Consider the following 19,529-nt stretch of genomic DNA (forward strand, 5'->3'; position numbering starts at 1 on the left):
TCTTACAGAGGCTGGGAGAAAAATAGCAATGAGAACTGAGAATTCTTTTTCATGCTTTTTATCACAGGAAATGAGTTAAGCCAAGACTATACCAAGAATTTTCTCACCAACATCTAGAAAGGTGGTGTACAACGATACCAGATATGTATAAGAAAATACCATTGGATTGGTTTGAAAGTGGATCCAAAATTCTTAGTGCCTCATTCTCTTTTGTTCTCCCAGTAGCTCTGCAGGACTCCACAGTGCTGACTCACTTCTGCTTCACTGACAGGTATCTACCTTGTGGGTGTTAGGAGTTTGTCCAAAAGTCCATTCTGTCTAACATTCCTGTTTACTCTGGCTCAGTTCAGGAAAATCTGGCCAGTTTTCCTTGTTTGGAGCGTGATGACTATGCCAATTTTCAACCAGTATGGCCAGGAGAGCCAGCCCAGCTACACTCATTCAGATCAAATTCCCCATCGTGTAATCTTGGTTCACTAGATCTACAGACATAATTCAAAGGAGATGAGCAATCACTGGTCATGTTCCATTTCATCCCAACCCCAGAGCCCTGAAAGGGGAACTCATTTCCCTATTTGTGATTACAGTCAGAACCCCTCCTCAACAAGCTTATGCATTCATGAGCACCATACTTAATCTTTGAGCCTGGGTCCAAGGGGGAGTCTTGTGAACTGCAAAGGAGGTGATCATGTGAATGTTGTATTTGCTTTTCATTCCCTCTTTATGTGGTGATTTCCCTGAAAGTCTAGTCATATCCTTACAACACCTCCACATATTCAGAACCCTAAATTTTCTCCTCTACATTTTCTTCATCTCACATATGACTTGTGTTCCTCTTTCATACGTGAAAAAGGATAGCACTATTCATATCTGGGAAGCAGCTTGGAGAAAATTTTCAGATACTTTTAGGTAAAATGTATCTCCACTATTGTATGACTGTTTACTAGACATTGCTGTTCTCTGAATCTTTAAACACATTTCTTTATTTGTTATATGGACTTTCTGGGCCTATGTCCTTTCAAGGATGTAATAAAATACTGTGAGATGACAATGCTCAGAAATCATAGTAACTCTCTCTTGTTAAAATACAGAAATTAATTTCAAATGGATTTGGAATTTCAAATTAGTTCCTAATTGCAAAGTGCAAAATATTTTGAGTTTAAGAAGATAATACAGGGTGGTAGTATCCTGATACTGGATTAGATGATTTCTAAAACAAAATACGGTGACTATCTGCTCTAAAGAAAAAGACTAATAAATTCACTCCTTCTCCATCAATGCCTAATTATCCATGCATTGTTAAATTAAAAGAGCACTCTAGCCTGTATGATCTTACACTGCCATGACTAGTATTTGTGCTCAGTTTGTTGAGTGACCCAGACAAGGTGGGCATGAGAGATTAATGTGGTTTCCCTGTTCAGTGATTAGCAGTCGCTTCCCTTTGCTGTAACCTGTCTTCTGCTGAGCAGAGAGATGCAAACACTATGATAATGTGGCTTGTGTTAGAGTTTTTAAAATTCTTCTCACAAGCTGTAAGTTACCAGCCGATCACTCAGAGTGGAGCCTAGTACTGAAGATTAGTTTAAGGGTTTCCAGATACAACTAAGCATGTGAAGATGAGAAGTGGGTTAGTTTGAGGTGGGGTCTGGGATCTATTGTCTCAACAATGCTCCTTGATGTGATTCTGAACATTGGTCACTCTATTCTTAACAAACCAAATATATTTTTTAAAGATTTTATTTATTTATTCATGAGAGACACAGAGAGAGGCAGAGACATAGGCAGAGGGAGAAGCAGGATCCCCATGAGGAACCTGATGTGAGACCGATCCCAGGACCCTGGGATCACGACCCGAGCCAAAGGCAGACACTCAACCCCTGAGCACACATGTTCCCTGGACCAAATATTTTTATTTATTTATTTATTATTATTATTATTATTTTAAATAAATTTATTTTTTATTGGTGTTCAATTTGCCAACATACAGAATAACACCCAGTGCTCATCCCGTCAAGTGCCCACGTCAGTGCCCATCACCCAGTCACCCACACCCCCCACCCACCTCCCCTTCCACCACCCCTAGTTCGTTTCCCAGAGTTAGGAGTCTTTATGTTGTCTCCCTTTCTGATATTTCCCACTCATTTTTTCTCCTTTCCCCTTTATTCCCTTTCACTATTTTTTATATTCCCCAAATGAATGAGACCATATAATATTTGTCCTTCTCCTATTGACTTATTTCACTCAGCATAATACCCTCCAGTTCCATCCACATCGAAGCAAATGGTGGGTATTTGTCATTTCTAATGGCTAGGTAATATTCCATTGTATACATAAACCACATCTTCTTTATCCATTCATCTTTCGATGGACACCAAGGCTCCTTCCACAGTTTGGCTATTGTGAACATTGCTGCTATAAACATCGGGGTGCAGGTGGACCAAATATTTTTAAAAGGCACTGTCTGGAGAACTCTAGGAGAGGATGTGGAAGTTGAATGGGGTGTGGATGAAAGTCTTTCTTTGCAGTCTCTACTGCCCCACTGTTCTTTCTCAGTGCATCTCTTTGCATTCCTGCTGGATGTGAAGGCCCTGAGGAGAAGGACACAGGGCTGGGTTGGGGTGCACCTACCTGTGACCACAAGCTGCAGGGCATCACTAGGGCTGACCACACATAAGGGCTGCCACTGTGCCAATCATAGCACCTGTAGTTCCCTGAGAAGCTTTGGTTCACAGGACCTAGAATAAAGGTGCCTTGATGTTCCCCATTTTGGGTTATGAAAGGGTGGCTCCTCCTTCCCTGGTCAGTGAAAATATATCAAGTGGGATGTGTGCTGAATTTCACTGTAATGAGATCTTCTCCCCTAGCTTCACCAAGGCGCTCTGGGCAGCAGAGAGGAAGGGTTTGTCGTAGAAACCTAAAAGAGAAGAGAGTAAGCTATTAGCAAGGTTTTTCTTCCTTTCCCTGTTATCCTCACCCCCACCCTTTTCTTTTTATTTTTTAAATTGAAGTTCGATTTGCCAACATATAGTATAGCACTGGGGAGTCTCTCATGTTCTGTCACCCTCTCTGATTTTTCCCACTCATTTTCTCTCTTTCCCCTATAATCCCTTTCACTATTTTTTATATTTCCCATATGAGTGAAACCATATGATGTTTGTCCTTCTCTGATTGGCTTATTTCACTCAAAATAATACCCTCCAGTTCCATCCATGTTGAAGCAAATGGTGGGTATTCATCATTTCTAATGGTAGAATAATCTTCCATTGTATATATAGACCACATTTTCATTTATCTTTTCATGGACACCAAGGCTCCTTCCACAGTTTGGGTATTGTGGGCATTGCTGCTATAAATATTGGGGTGCAGGTGTTCCAGTGATTCACTGCATCTGTATCTTTGGGGTAAATTCCCAGCAGTTCAATTGCCAGGTCATAGGTAGCTTTATTTTTAACTCTTTGAGGAACCTCCACACAGTTTTCCAGAGTGGCTGCATCAGCTTGCGTTCCCACCAACAGTGCAAGAGGGTTCCCCTTTCCACATCCTCCCCAAAATTTGTTGTTTCCTGTCTTGTTGATTTTTGCCATTATCACTGGTATGAGACAGTATCTCATTGTGGGTTTGATTTGTATTTCCCTGATGGCAAGTGATGTGGAGCATTTTCTCATGTGCTTGTTGGCCATGTGTATGTCTTCTTTTAAAAAATTTATTTATTTATTTATTTATTTATTGGAGTTCAATTTACCAACATATAGCATATCACCCAGTGATCATCCCATCAAATGCCCCCCTCAGTGCCTGACACCCAGTCACCCCAACTCCTTGCCCACCTACCTTTCCACTAACCTTTGTTCGTTTCCCAGAGTTAAGAGTCTCTCATGTTCTATCATCCTCACTGATATTTTCACTCATTTTCTCTCCTTTCCCCTTTGTTCCCTTTCATATTGCCAAAATGAATGAGACCATATAGTGTTTGTCCTTCTCCAATTGACTTACTTCACTCAGCATAATATCCTCCAGTTCCAACCACATTGAAGAAAATGGTGGGTATTTGTCGTTTCTAATGGCTGAGTAATATTCCATTGTATACGTATACCACATCTTCTTTATCCAGTCATCTTTTGATGCACACTGAGGCTCCTTCCACAGTTTGGCTATTGTGGACATTGCTGCTATAAACATTGGGGTGCAGGTGTTCTGGTGTTTCACTGCATCTGTGTCTTTGGGGTAAAACTCTAGCAGTGCATTTGCTGGGTCATAGGGCAGATATATTTTTAACTCTTTGATGAACCTCCACACAGTTTTCCAGAGTGGCTGTACCAGTTCACATTCCCACCAACAGTGCAGGAAGGTTCCCCTTTCTCCACATCCTCTCCAAAATTTGTTGTTTCCTGCCTTGTTAATTTTCCCCATTCTCACTGGTGTGAGGTGGTATCTCATTGTGGGTTTGATTTATATTTCCCTGATGGCCAGTGATGCAGAGCATTTTCTCATGTGCTTGTTGGCCATGTCTATGTCTTCCTTTGTGAAACTTCTGTTCATGTCTTTTGCCCATTTCATGATTGGATTGTTTGTTTCTTTGCTGTTGAGTTTAATAAATTCTTTATAGATCTTAGAAACTAGCCCTTTATCTGGTAGGTCATTTGCAAATATCTTCTCCCATTCTGTAGGTTGTCTTTTAGTTTTGTTGACTGTTTCTTTTGCTGTGCAGAAGCTTTTTATCTTGATGAAGTCCCAAGAGTTCATTTCTGCTTTTGTGTCCCTTGCCTTCGTAGATGTATCTTGCAAGAAGTTGCTGTGTCCAAGTTCAAAAAGAGTGTTGCCTGTGTTCTCCTCTAGGACTTTCATTGACACCAGCGTTTTTTTTTTTAATTTATTTATGATAGTCACAGAGAGAGAGAGGCAGAGACATAGGCAGAGGGAGAAGCAGGCTCCATGCACCGGGAGCCCAACGTGGGATTCGAACCCGGGTCTACCAGGATCGCTCCCTGGGCCAAAGGCAGGCGCAAAACCACTGTGCCACCCAGGGATCCCGACACCAGTAGTTTTATAATTGTACTTCTGAATTGAAAATCTGACATTGTACTGAAATCCAAATTCTGTAGCTCTGTGGCAGAGAGTACTTTTTCCATTTCTTTTTTTTTCTGTGGTTATTTCTTCCTCTAGTCTTTTTGTCCAGTGCAGAGTGTATGTATGAGAGGGATGAGTCAAAAATCTCAACCATGACCGAAGCCAAATATACCCTAGATGATTCTGAAGAGGTCAGAGACCAGAAAATAAAAGAAAAAGAAGAACAGAATAAAATAAAATAAAGGTTCACTAAAGTGAAAAAACAATTTTAAAACAAAGAAGTAAAAATTAAAAGCCAAAGCCAAAAACAAAGAAGATGAAAAAAGAAAAAGAAATAGAAATAACATAAAGATAAGAAATAATGAAAAGGATTATAAGGGAAAGGAGGGAAAATGAGTGGGAAAAATTACAGAGGGAGACAAACCATGAGAGCCTCCTAAATCTGGGAAATGAACAAAGGGTTGTGGAAGGGGAAGTGGGTGGGGGGATGAGGTAACTGGGTGACAGGCACTGAGATGGGCACTTGATAGGATGAGCACTGGGTGTTATACTATATGTTCACTAATAGAACTGCAATAAAAAAAGAAAACACAAAAAAGGGGGAATGGTGGTGGTGAGTAAGTGGTAGTAGAGAGAGAATGTAGTCTACCTGAGGGCTTGTAGAGGGTGATCCTCTTGGTTCTAAGTTTATTTTGCTCTGTATGTTAGAAGATGCTCAACCCCAAATTTATATAAATCAGTAATACTTATATAAAGCCCTAACATTGACCACAAAAACATAAAGAAGATAACGGGGGTGGGGGTAAGAATGGGAAGAAAGGGAGAATATAATCACACAGAATGATCCAGCAAGGTGTTCCCCTTTGTTCTGGGTGTATGTTGGTAGTGTTTTAGAAGAAGCTAACTTCCACCATTGTATTTCAAAACGAGGCAGAAACAACAAAAAACAAATACCCATGTCTTGCATATCTACCAAAATTAAATTGACTATGTTGAAGGGAATCCAGAAGTGAAAAATACATCTAAAACATTTAAGTATTATTTATATTATTTATATTCCCCAAATGAATGAGAACATATAGAAGGGAAGGGAGAAGAAATGGGTAGGAAATATCAGAAAGGGAGACAGAACATGAAGACTCCTAACTCTGGGAAACGAACTAGGGGTGGTGGAAGGGGAGGAGGGTGGGGAGTGGGGGTGAATGGGTGATGGGCACTGAGGCGGGCACTTGAAGGGATGAGCACTGAGTGTTATTCTGTATGTTGGCAAATTGAACACCAATAAAAAATAAATTTATTATTAAAAAAATGGAAAAAAATTTATTATTAAAAAAATAAAATAAGTCTCTTGTAGACAGCATAAAGTTGGATACTGTTTTTTAATCCACTCTGACTATCTATGTATTTGATTTGGGTGTTTAATCCATTTATATTTAAAGTAATTACTGACAGGGAAGTATTTGCTTTAGGATTTTGTTGTTTTCTGTATGTTTTATAGCTTTTTTGGTTCCTCATTTCTTCCATTACTATCCTCATTTGTATTTAGTTGATTTTTGTTGTTGTTATATATTTTCATTATCTTCTTTTTCCTTTTGTATATATTCTAGAGATATTTTCTATGTGGCTATGGTGGGGAATACATATAGCATCCTGATATTATAACATAGTAATATAAATTGGAAGTAACTTAATTTCAATCACATATAAAAACTCTACTTTTACAGGTCAACCCCCTAACTTTATGTTATTAATGTCACAGATTACATTTTTATATATTGTGTGCCCATTAAAATATATTCATAATGAATTTTTGTGCATTCATCTTTTAATTCCCATCAAAATAAAGGATGGAGTTACACACCAAAAAATAAAAAATAAAACATGTAAGTGTAGAAATATGAAAGTCAAAAAGGCCAACAGGAAATACAAACCAAACCACAATGAGATACCACCTCACACCAGTGAGAATGGTGAAAATTAACAAGACAGGAAACAACAAATGTTGGAGAGGATGTGGAGAAAGGGGAACCCTCTTGCACTGCTGGAGAGAATGTGAACTAGTACAGCCTCTCTGGAAAACTGTGTGGAGGTTCCTCAAAGAGTTAAAAATAGAGCAACCCTACAACCCAGCAATTGCACTGCTGGGGATTTACCCCAAAGATACAGATGCAGTGAAAGACCAAGACAACTTCACCCCAATGTTTATAGCAGCAATGTCCACAATAACCAAACTGTGGAAGGAGCCTCAGTGTCCATCAAAAGATGAATGGATAAAGAATTTATGGTATATATATATAATATAATATAATATAATATAATATAATATAATGGACTATTACTCAGCCATTAGAAATAACAAATACCCACCATTTGCTTCGATGTGGATGGAACTGGTAGGGTATTATGCTGAGTGAAATAAGTCAATCAGAGGACAAAAATTATATGGTTTCATTCATATGGGGAATATAAAAAATAGTGAAAGGGATTAAAGGGGAAAGGAGAGAAAATGAGTGGGTAATATATGAGAGGGTGACAGAACATGAGAGACTCCTAATTCTGGGAAATGAACAAGGGGTAGTGGAGGGGGTGATGGGTGGGGGGATGGGGTGGCTGGGTGCTGGGCACTGAGGGGGGCAGTTGACGAGATGAGCACTGGGTGTTATGCTATATGTTGGCAAATTGAACTCCAATAAAAAAATACACAAACACACACAAAAAAAAAACCCAAAAAGGAAAAACTTAAAAATGAAGGATTGGTAAAACATTGTAGTTAAGGTGAGAAAAGAGAAAAAATATTGGAGATTTTTAGTTTGATATAAAAATGAATCATAATGGAAAAAGAAAAAAAAAGAAAAAATGAGAAAAAAATGAGAAAAAGGGACCCTGTAGTTCTACATCCTATTTTCCCTCAGTCCTGGAGGTTCCCAACGCTGCTTGGTCAATAAACCTGCTCTTCCTTTGTCCTTCCAGCTGGTATGGGGGAGGGGTCTTCTGAGAATCAGTTGTTGTGCCTGGGGGGTAAATGCCCTGCCCCTTGCCAGGTGCTGGGCTCAAAGTGAGTTGTTTATCCTGTGAGGCCTTTGTTCTCTAGAGGCCCCACCTCTCCCAGGCACAAGGTGAAACAAAGAGGAAAAACAACAATGGTGTTGGCTAAATTTCCAGGTCTGGAGTCAGCTCCCTGTGAGTAACTAACTGTAGTCTCCCAGTCCACACTGGCCTAGATGCTCCAGGGGGCAGGTGTTGGTGCATTGATCTCCATAGTTTGCGGGGTGCCCAGTTGCAGAAAAGTTCTCGCTTTCTTGTGTCCTCCCCACTTTTGCCTGTCCCAGGGGGGAATGGAGGATGGCTGGCTTTGTCTGCTTGGGCACCCTGGATCTGGGACCCTGTGCTGCTGGACCTGTGCTCCTGGGGACAGCCTCTCTTGAAGGGAATAGGATAAGCCACCTCTGTCCAGAGCCTGGCCACCTAACCTATTGGTTTCTCCCAAATGTCCTGGAGGGCTGTGGCACTCCAGCCCTTTACTGATAATCTGACCACGGTTTGGGGTGAGCTTTACCCTGGTTGCTTCTCCTCTTCTAGTGACTCTGGGAATCTTGAGGCTTCACTGCCCCTCCTGCAATTCTGCCCAACTTCCTTGCTAATCATTTTTCTGTTAGGGAAAACTGTGTGGATTTTTAAAGTTCCTGCTTCTCTAGGGCTCTGGTTCCTGTCCCAGAGCCGTTCACTGCTTTAGCCTGGCTACTTGTGGTTTCTCTCCCTTACTTTATTCTTTTTTATTTTATTTTTCGCTTTTCTACCTTATTGGAAGTGAAATCTTTTCCACTGTAACATTCCAGATCTTCTCTCTTTAAGTCTCAGGTCAAATTCATAGGTGTTCAGGTTGTTTTGAAAGTTATCTAGGGAAGTGTGTGGGTCAGGTGAGTTGAGGACCCCTACTCTTCTGCCATCTTGCCCCCCTCCCTTAATTAAAATTTAAACATTAAGAAAAATTAATCTCAACAGATATAAACCTTTTGATAAAACACATCAATTCCTAATGAAAAGAAAAACTTGTCAGAAATGAAGGGGGTTTCCTTCAATTGATGAAGGTATTGTTGGCAATCAGCACCTAGACATCATCTTTCAAGGGAAGAACTTGAAGTCCTACTCTCTGTGATGGGGAAGGATCCAAGTATCTTTCCTATGACCATCTATTCAGCACAGCATTCTATGCATTTAATTGGAGATGCCAACCAATCCAATGAAGCAAGACAAAGTGATAAGCATTGAAATGGATAAGAATAATACTTGCATTGCTGTGTGATTACACCATTGTGTGCATAGAAAATTAAAAATATAATATAAAGATGTATTACCAGGGTTTTCCAGAATTACTGGATACGTGGGCAATATTTACAAGTCCATTGCATCAGGCTTCTGGTTCTGGATACAGATGAACTAGGTGAATGTCTCCCTCATGAGACCGGTTTTGCACTTCTGACCTCCAGAATTATAAGAGAATAAATTTATGTTGTTTGAAGACACCAAGTTTGTGGTCATTTGTGATGGCAGCAATTGGAAGCTCTTTCAACCACTTAAATTTTTTAAAATAGTTTCTATAGCACAACTTTTCTTCCTTCTACTTTTTCAATGTGGTTGAATATATATTACACACAATTTACCATGTTAAACATTACTAAGGTATGTAATTCAGTGGCATGAAGTACATGTACCATATTAGACAAACATCACCACTTTCTATTTCCAGAATATTCTTATTACCCCAACAGAGATTCCCTACCCATTACATAGTCACTCCCATGTGCCTTTGTCACCAGCCCCTGTCAATCTCTATTCCAAGGCTTGTCTCTTGAATTTGTATATTTGATTCCTATAAGTGGAATCACACAATATTGACCTTTGTGTCTGGATTTCTTTTTTTTTTTTTTTTTGTAAGTTTTTAAATTTAAATTCGATTTGCCAACATATAGTATAACACCCAGTGCTCATCCCAAGTACCCCCATCAGTGCCTGTCACCAAGTCACCCCATCCCCCTGCCCGCCTCCCCTTCCACTACCGCTTGTTCATTTCCCAGAGTTAGGAGTCTCTCATGTTCTGTCACTCTCTCTGATATTTTCCAGTCATTTTGTGTCTGGATTTCTTAGCACAGTGTTTTCAAAGCTCAGTCACGTTGTTCATTCTTTTACTTTTAACCTATTTACATGATTATGTTTGAAGTGAATTTCTTATGCTGAGTAAAATAAGTCAATTGGAGAAGGACAAACATTATATGTTCTCATTCATTTGGGGAATATAAATAATAGTGAAAGGGAATAGAAGAGAAGGGAGAAGAAATGGGTAGGAAATGTCAGAGAGGGAGACAGAACATAAAGACTCCTAACTCTGGGAAATGAACTAGGGGTGGTGGAAGGGGAGGAGGGTGGGCAGTGGGGGTGAATGGGTGATGGGCACTGAGGTGGGCACTTGAAGGGATGAGCACTGGGTGTTATTCTGTATGTTGGCAAATTGAACACCAATAAAAAATAAATTTATTATTTAAAAAAAATGAAGTGAATTTCTTATAGAATGCAAATAGCAGATTCTTGTTTACACTTGTTTTTCTTAAACTCATCTTACAATCTTTGTCTTTTAAGTGTTGTGTTTATATCATTTATATATATATATAATGTAATTAGTGAAGAGATTGTAATCAGATTCATTATTTTATTTTTGCTCATCCTCTCTTTTGCTTGTTCTTCTATTTCCATTTTCTGCCTTTTCTTGGCTTCAAGAAATATTTTTGGTATTCCAATTTCATGTCCCTGTTGGGGTTTGGGTGTCTTTAAGTGGCTGTCTAGACATCATATACATACCTAAGTTTACTTGGTCAGGCTAGAAGTAGTATTTTCCCCCTTCCCATGAAATATGGGAACCCTACAAACATCTAAATGACTGTCCTCAACCCTTTACATTGTAGTTGGTACATGTTTTGTAATTAGGACACATCCAGGGCTGTGTTGGAGCTGAAGGATGGAGGATAGGCAGATGAGTCCTCCCCAGACTACCTGCTTCTGCCCAACAACCCCTGGACAGCTGGGGGTGCAGAGAATGTCAGGGCTGATTGTGACTAGTGTGAGAGGGGCCTTGGTGTGACAGGTGGAAAAATGAGGGGAGAAGGGCACCCTTGCAACTCCCTATCTGTTTCCTTTCCAGAGACCCTCCCCAAACCCTCCATCTGGGCTGACCGAGCCCCCATGGTCAGTGAGGAGAGGCCTGTGACCATCTGGTGTCAGGCGTCTCTGCAGGCTGATGTCTACTCTCTGTATAAAGAGAGGGTCTCTGGATCCTTGTCTGTGAAGATCTCACAGGATTCTAGCAACAAGGGCTTACTCCGTTGAATCCATGAACCCACATGATGCAGGGCAATTTGAGTGTGCATATCAGAGCAGGAACAGCTGGTCATAGCAGGGTGACCTCCTGGCCCTGGTGGTGACAGGTAAGGACAGGAGCTGGCTCATCCTCCCTGAGGCATCTCCTCCAGGCAGAAGGGAATGGAGGATGATTTCAGGGGACCCCTCCACATAGTCTACAGTACATAGGGTACCTGGGGTAATGGCCCTCTTTAGCAAAGCTTCTCCTCCAGGACTGTATAGAACAACACATTTTTTTTCATTTCTTATCAATCACCCTATCTATTTTTTATTTAAATTTAATGAGATAACATATACTACATCATTACTTTCAGATGTGGAGTTCAATAATTTATCAGTTGCTTAGAACACACAGTGCTCATCACATCCCGTGCGCTCCTTAATGGCCATCACCCAGCTGCCCAATCCTCAAAACCCTCTGCTCTAGCAATGCTCAGTTTGTTTCCTAAAGTTAAGAGTTTTTCATGTTTTTTTCTCCATTTCTAATACCTTCCCATTCAGTTTCCCTCCCTTCCCCTATGATCCTCTGTGCTGTTTCTCATATTCTCCATTTGAGTGAAAACACATAAGTGTCCTTCTCTGATTGACTAATTTTGCTTAGCATAATACCCTCCACTTCTATCCAAATTGATGTAAATGATAAGAATTCATTCTTTCTGATGGTGGAGTAATATTCCATTGTGTGTGTGTGTGTGTGTGTGTGTGTGTGTGTGCGTGTGTGTATAATATATCACATCTTCTTTATCCACCCTATCCAGATGACAAACTGAATGAGTAATTGGAATTTATGTTAGCTGTGGTAATCCTTACTCCATGATAGATTGCATGGTGGGTTACAGAGACTCCATCATGTTATCCCTTAAATAATAGATTGCTAGACTGAAGACTAGAAAGTGCTGAGGAAATATATAATCATAAGTCAGGGAGCAGAAGGAGCTGGCTGGTATGCAGAAATGAAAGACAGACCTGCATTTCACTCCTCCATGTTCCTCATTCTCGGGACAAAATGAAGCCTCAGATGTTTATATTGGCCTCTCAATTAGATGGAAGGTGAGACACCAGAGATGCTCACCTCAAGGGATTGAGATGGCTTTAGTTAGTTTCAGAGACTTCCTGGACATGAGGGATGGGATTATTTAAGCATTCCTATATCTCCTCACCAACAGGCTCTATTTTTGACTCTCAGGAATAGCTGATACCCTCAGACCATCGCAAAAGAAGTTAGAGTCCAAGAGAGATGATTAAGGAGAAATTATCAGTTTTGTGATGGTCTCACAGGATCACATCTTCTTAATAAATGCAGGAGGATGGACATGCAGGGATCCCAGGGTGAATTCATATTACCCTGACCTCCACAACTTCTTTCTCCACAAACTCTAGCTTCCAAAAGTCACGATTACGCAGTGGAGAATCTCATTGGGTTGTCATGTCTGCTTAGATCTTGAGGGTTCTCAGGATGCAGCTATTTCAAGCTCAGCAAGTCAGAGAAGACTTGCTGGTGCAGCCAGGACATAAATATAAGAGAGAGAAGCCAGCCATTCAGCAAGACAGGTCCTCATGACTGAGTGAGGGAAATTATGCAAGAAAATCTGGAGCTTACCCTGAGGAAACAGTGTGTTGAGAAGGTCCAGAGGAGTAAATGTGGCTTGCATGTAGGAAATGTGTGGAGAGAATATTTCTTGCCTGGAGAGGGCTTTTGTGCAATGAAGCTGGTAATTTACCTCCCTATCAATATTGATTTTCTCTGACTGATTCTCACCTTTCTCATTCCTATGACATGAGACTGCATTCTTGTCCCAGGTGCGAACCCATACCTACATACCCCTTCACGGACTGGTCCACTTTTATGTATATACACATTCTCCCTTATTTTTATTTTTCTAAATATTTGATTTGTTTATTCATGAGAGACAGAGAGAGAGAGAGAGGCAGAGACATAGGCAGAGGGAGAAGCAGACTCCCCACAGGGAGCCTGATGCAGCACTCCATCCCAGGACCCCAGGATCACGACCTGAGTCAAAGGTAGACGCCCTACTGCTGAGCCACCCAGGCGCTTCTCTCCTTTATTTTTATTAACCATAATCTTGGAAGTATATTTGTGTTCTGAGTGGAACACAGAATCTGTTTCTGAATATTTGAATGGATGAGGTGAAAATACGGTCTACCTGGAAACAGTGATGGAATACCATTCCTTAAATTTTTTCTGGACGCATAGAGATCTTCTCTACTCATCCAACAGCACATGTATCATTTTCCAGAAATACCATCAGTTTGAGTGAGCTCTGGGGTGTTTGAAGTGACAGCCTGGTATGAGCTTCTACACTGGCTCTAAGAATTCATTATTTTTAAACAGCTGTCATTCATGACATTTGCCCATTTCTTTGGTGTAAACACTCCCATCATGGCCAACATCAAGGAGTCGTGTGAATGCACCGTATGCAGAGGTGGGAGTCCTGGATTCGCAGTCTTTCACAATGGAGTGTGATCGAGATGTGTGTGCACCTCACTGGCGACCCCAACAGGCATGTATGCCTCCTTTTATTCTATTAAGTTTTTCCCTTTCTTTTCTAAATAGGTTCCATGACTGACATGGAGCCCAACAGAGAACCTGAAATCACAATCTCAGGATCAAGACCCGAGTTGAGATCAAGAGTCAGATGCTGGAGGAAGGGGGCAAGATGGTGGAAGAGTAGGGTCCCCAAGTCACCTGTCCCCACCAAATTACCTAGATAACTTTCAAATCATGCTGAAAACCTACGAATTTGGCCTGAGATTTAAAGAGAGAACAGCCAGAATGCTACAGTGAGAAGAGTTCGTGCTTCTATCAAGGTAGGAAGCCGGAAAAAAAAAAAAAGAAATAAAAAAGCATCCAAGGGGGAGGGGCCCCCGTGAGAAGCCAGGCTAAGGCCACAAGGCGAGTGCCCCCAGGACATGAAAGCCCCGGCCCAGAGAAGCAGGAGCTTCACCAATCTTCCCAGATGGAAAGGCGCTTGCAGGGAGTTCGAACAGGATCCCAGGAGGGCGAGGATGCTCTCAGGCTCCCAAGGGCACTAACAGAGGACGGGGCCCTTGGGGGAGAGCACACCACACACCGCGGCAGGCCGAGCTCCCTAAAGGGCTACAGCGCGCGCCAGGCTGGGCCAGGAGCAGCTCCGAGGCGGCTCCAAGCTCACAACGCCCCGGGAGCGCGATCCAGTGGCGCAGGCCCCGGAACCTGGGGCGCCGGGGGGACACAGCCCAAGATCCGGCGCTTCCCCCGGGACAGGCAGAGGCCGGGAGGGCCCAGGACAGCCTGGACGCTCCTGCCGCCGGGTGGCCCCGAGCTGTGCAGATCACAGAGGTTGGAGAACCATGTATCATTCAAATGGTCCTCAAAAGAAAGCAGGGGTAGCCATCCTTATATCAGATAAACTAAAGTTTATCTTGAAGACTGTAGTAAGAGATGAAGAGGGACACTATATCATACTTAAAGGATCTATCCAACAAGAGGACCTAACAATGCTGAATATTTATGCCCCTAATGTGGGAGCTGCCAAGTATATCAATCAGTTAATAACCAAAGTTAAGACATACTTAGATAACAATACACTTATCCTTGGTGACTTGAACGTAGCGCTTTCTACAATCGACAGGTATTCTAAGCACAACACCTCCAAAGAAACAAGAGCTTTAAATGATACACTGGACCAGATGGATTTCACAGATATTTACAGAACTATACATCCAAACGCAACTGAATACACATTCTTCTCAAGTGCACATGGAACTTTCTCCAGAATAGACCACATACTGGGTCACAAATCAGGTCTTAACAGATACCAAAGATTGGGATTGTCTCCTGCATATTTTCAGTCCATAATGCTTTGAAATTAGAACTAAATCACAAGAGGAAGTTTGGAAAGATTTCAAACTCGTGGGTTAAGGACCATCCTGCTAAAAGATGAAAGGGTCAACCAGGAGATTAGAGAAGAATTAAAAAGATTCATGGAAACTAATGAGAATGAAAATACAACTGTTCAAAATCTTTGGGATACAGCAAAAGCAGTCCTGAGGGGGAAATACATCGCAATACAAGCCTCCATCCCCAAACGGGAAAGAACTCAAATACAAAAGCTAACCTTGCACCTAAAGGAGCAGGAGAAGGAACAGCAAATAAAACCTTCACCCAGCAGTAGAAGACAGTTAATAAATATTCGAGCAGAATTCAATGAAATAGAAACCAGAAGAACTGTGGAACAGATCAACAAAACCAGGAGTTGGTTCTTTGAAAGAATTAATAAGATAGATAAACCATTAGCCAGCCTTATTAAAAAGAAGAGAAAAAGACTCAAAATAATAAAATCATGAATGAGAAAGGAGAGATCACCACCAACACCAAGGAAATACAAATGGTTTTAAAAACATATTATGAGCAGCTATAAGCCAATAAATAAGACAATCTAGAAGAAATGGATGTATTTGTGGAAAACCACAAACTACCAAAACTGGAACTGTAAGAAAGAGGAAACCTGAACAGGCCAATAACCAGGGAGGAAATTGAAGCAGTCATCAAAAACCTCCCAAGACACAAAAGTCCAGGGCCAGATGGCTTCCCTGGGGAATTGTATCAAACGTTTAAAGAAGAATCCATACCTATTCTACTAATGCTGTTTGGTAAGATAGAAAGAGATGGAGTACTTCCAAACTCGTTCTATGAGGCCAGCATCACCTTAATTCCAAAACCAGACAAAGACCCCACCAAAAAGGAGACTTATAGATGAATATCCCTGAGAAACATAGATGCAAAAATTCTCAACAAGATACTAGCCAATAGGATCCAACAATACATTAAGAAGATGATGGACACTTGATGGGATGAGCACGGGGTGTTATTCTATATGTTGGCAAATCGAACACCAATAAAAAATAAATTTATAAAAAAAGATTATTTACCATGAGCAAGTGGGATTTATCCCCGGGATGCAAGGCTAGTTCCACACTCGTAAAGCAATCAATGTGATTGATCATATCAGCAAAAGAAAAAACAAGAACCATATGATCCTCTCATTAGATGTAGAGAAAGCATTTGACAAAATACAGCATCCATTCCTGATCAAAACTCTTCAGAGTGTAGGGATAGAGGGAACATTCCTCAGCATCTTAAAAGCCATCTACAAAAAGCCCACAGCAAATATCATTCTCAATGGGGAAGCACTGGGAGCCTTTCCCCTAAGATCAGGAACAGGACAGGGATGTCCACTCTCACCACTGTTATTCAACATAGTACTAGAATTCCTAGCCTCAGCAATCAGGCAACAAAAAGAAATAAAAGGCATTCAAATGGGCAAAGAAGGAGTCAAACTGTCTCTTTGCAGATGACATGATACTGTACGTAGAAAACCTAAAAGACTCCACCTCAAGATTGCTAGAACTCATACAGCAATTTGGCAGTGTGGAAGGATACAAAATCAATGCCCAGAAGTCAGTGGCATTTCTATACACTAACAATGAGACTGAAGAAAGAGAAATTAAGGAGTTGATCCCATTTACAATTGCACCCAAAAGCATAATATACCTAGGAATAAACCTAACCAAAGAGGTAAAGGATCTATACCCTAAAAAGTACAGAACACTTCTGAAAGAAATTGAGGAAGACACAAAGAGATGGAGACATATTCCATGCTCATGGATTAATTAATATTAATTAAGAATTAATATTGTGAAAATGTCCATGCTACCCAGGGCAATTTACACATTTAATGCAATCCCATCAAATACCAAGGACAAATATTATATGGTCTCATTCATTTGGAGAATATTAAAAATAGTGAAAGGGAAAAAAGGGGAAAGGAGAAAAAATGAGTGGAAATATCAGAAAGGGAGACAGAACATGAAAGACTCCTAACTCTGGGAAACGAACTAGGGGTGGTGGAAGGGGAGGTGGGCAGGGGGTGGGGGTAACTGGGTGACGGGCACTGAGGTGGGCACTTGACGGGATGAGCACTGGCTGTTATTCTATATGTTGGCAAATTGAACACCAATAAAAAATAAATTTATATATAAAAAAACAAAATATCATGGACTTTCTTCGGAGAGTTGGAACAAATCATCTTAAGATGTGTGTGGAATCAGAAAAGATCCCGAGTAGCCAGGGGAATTTTAAAAAAGAAAACCATATCTGGGGGCATCACAATGCCAGATTTCACATTGTACTACAAAGCTGTAGTCATCAAGACAGTGTGGTACTGGCACAAAAACAGACAAATAGATCAATGGAACAGAATAGAGAATCCAGAAGTGGACCCTCAACTAATGGTCAACTAATATTCAATAAAGGAGGAAAGGCTATCCATTGGAAGAAAGACAGTCTCTTCAATAAAGAGACTGGGAAAATTGGACATCCACATGCAGAAGAATGAAACTAGACCATTCTCTTTCACCATACACAAAGATAAACTCAAAATGGATGAAAGATCTTAATGTGAGACAAGATTCCATCAAAATCCTAGAGGAGAACACAGGCAACACCCTTTTGAACTCGGCCACAGTAACTTCTTGCAAGATACATCCACCAAGGCAAAAGAAACAAAAGCAAAAATGAACTATTGGGACTTCATCAAGATAAGAAGCTTTTGCAGAGCAATGGATACAGTCAACAAAACTCAAAGACAACCTACAGAATGGGAGAAGATATTTGCAAATGACCTACTAGATAAAGGGCTAGTTTCCAAGATCTATAAAGAACTTATTAAACTCAACAGCAAAGAAACAAACAATCCAAACATAAAATGGGCAAAAGACATGAACAGAAATCTCACAGAGGAAGACATACACATGGCCAACACGCACATGAGAAAATGCTCCGCATCATTGGCCATCAGGGAAATACAAATCAAAACCACACTGAGATACCACCTCACACCAGTGAGAATGGGGAAATTAACAAGGAAGGAAACCACAAATGTTGGAGAGGATGCGGAGAAAAGGGAACCCTCTTGCACTGTTGGTGGGAATGTGAACTGGTGCAGCCACTCTGGAAAACTGTGTGGAGGGTCCTCAAAGAGTTAAAAATAGACCTGCCCTACGATCCAGCAATTGCACTGCTGGGGATTTACCCCAAAGATACAGATGCAATGAAACGCCGGGACACCTGCACCCCGATGTTTATAGCAGCAATGTCCACAATAGCCAAACAGTGGAAGGAGCCTTGGTGTCCATCGAAAGATGAATGGATAAAGAAGATGTGGTTTATGTATACAATGGAATATTCCTCAGCCATTAGAAACGACTAATACCCACCATTTGCTTCAACGTGGATGGAACTGGAGGGTATTATGATGAGTGAAGTAAGTCAATCGGAGAAGGACAAACTGTATGTTCTCATTCATTTGGGGAATATAAATAATAGTGAAAGGGAATAGAAGGGAAAGGAGAAGAAGTGTGAGGGAAATATCAGAAAGGGAGACAGAACATAAAGACTGCTAAGTCTGGGAAATGAACTAGGGGTGGTGGAAGGGGAGGAGGGCGGGGGGTGGGGGTGAATGGGTGACGGGCACTGAGGGGGACACTTGACGGAATGAGCACTGGGTGTTATTCTGTATGTTGGTAAATTGAACACCAATAAAAAATTAATTTATTAAAAAAGAAGATGTGGTTTATGTATACAATGGAATATTACTCAGCCATTAGAAACGACAAATACCTGCCATTTGCTTCGACGTGGATGGAACTGGAGGGTATTATGCTGAGTGAAGTAAGTCAATGGGAGAAGGACAAACATTGTATGGTCTCATTCATTTAGGGAATATAGATGATAGTGAAAGGGAATAGAGGGGAAGGGAGAAGAAATGGGTGGGAGATATCAGAAAGGGAGACAGAACATGAGAGACTCCTAACTCTGGAAACGAACTAGGGGTGGTGGAAGGGGAGGAGGGCTGGGGGTGGGGGTGACTGGGTGGCGGGCACTTAGGGGGACACTTGACGGGATGAGCACTGGGTGTTATGTATATGTTGACAAATTTAATTCCATTTAAAAAAAAGAGTCAGATGCTTAGCTGACTGAGCACCAGATG

The 19,529-nt window shown here is 41.1% G+C and overlaps 1 protein-coding gene across 1 annotated transcript; it reads right to left on the minus strand.

The window, feature by feature from the left end:
- Window positions 1-318: 318 nt before the first annotated feature.
- Window positions 319-11,303, minus strand: LOC112643676 (immunoglobulin alpha Fc receptor). Its single transcript, XM_025421832.1, is given in 5 exon segments — window positions 319-482; window positions 2,629-2,661; window positions 2,664-2,774; window positions 2,777-2,914; window positions 11,276-11,303. Coding segments are annotated over 5 exon segments (474 nt in total).
- Window positions 11,304-19,529: the final 8,226 nt, after the last annotated feature.

The sequence above is a fragment of the Canis lupus genome, chromosome 1, assembly GCF_003254725.2.
Source record: "Canis lupus dingo isolate Sandy chromosome 1, ASM325472v2, whole genome shotgun sequence".
NCBI classification, from domain to species: Eukaryota; Metazoa; Chordata; class Mammalia; order Carnivora; family Canidae; genus Canis; species Canis lupus.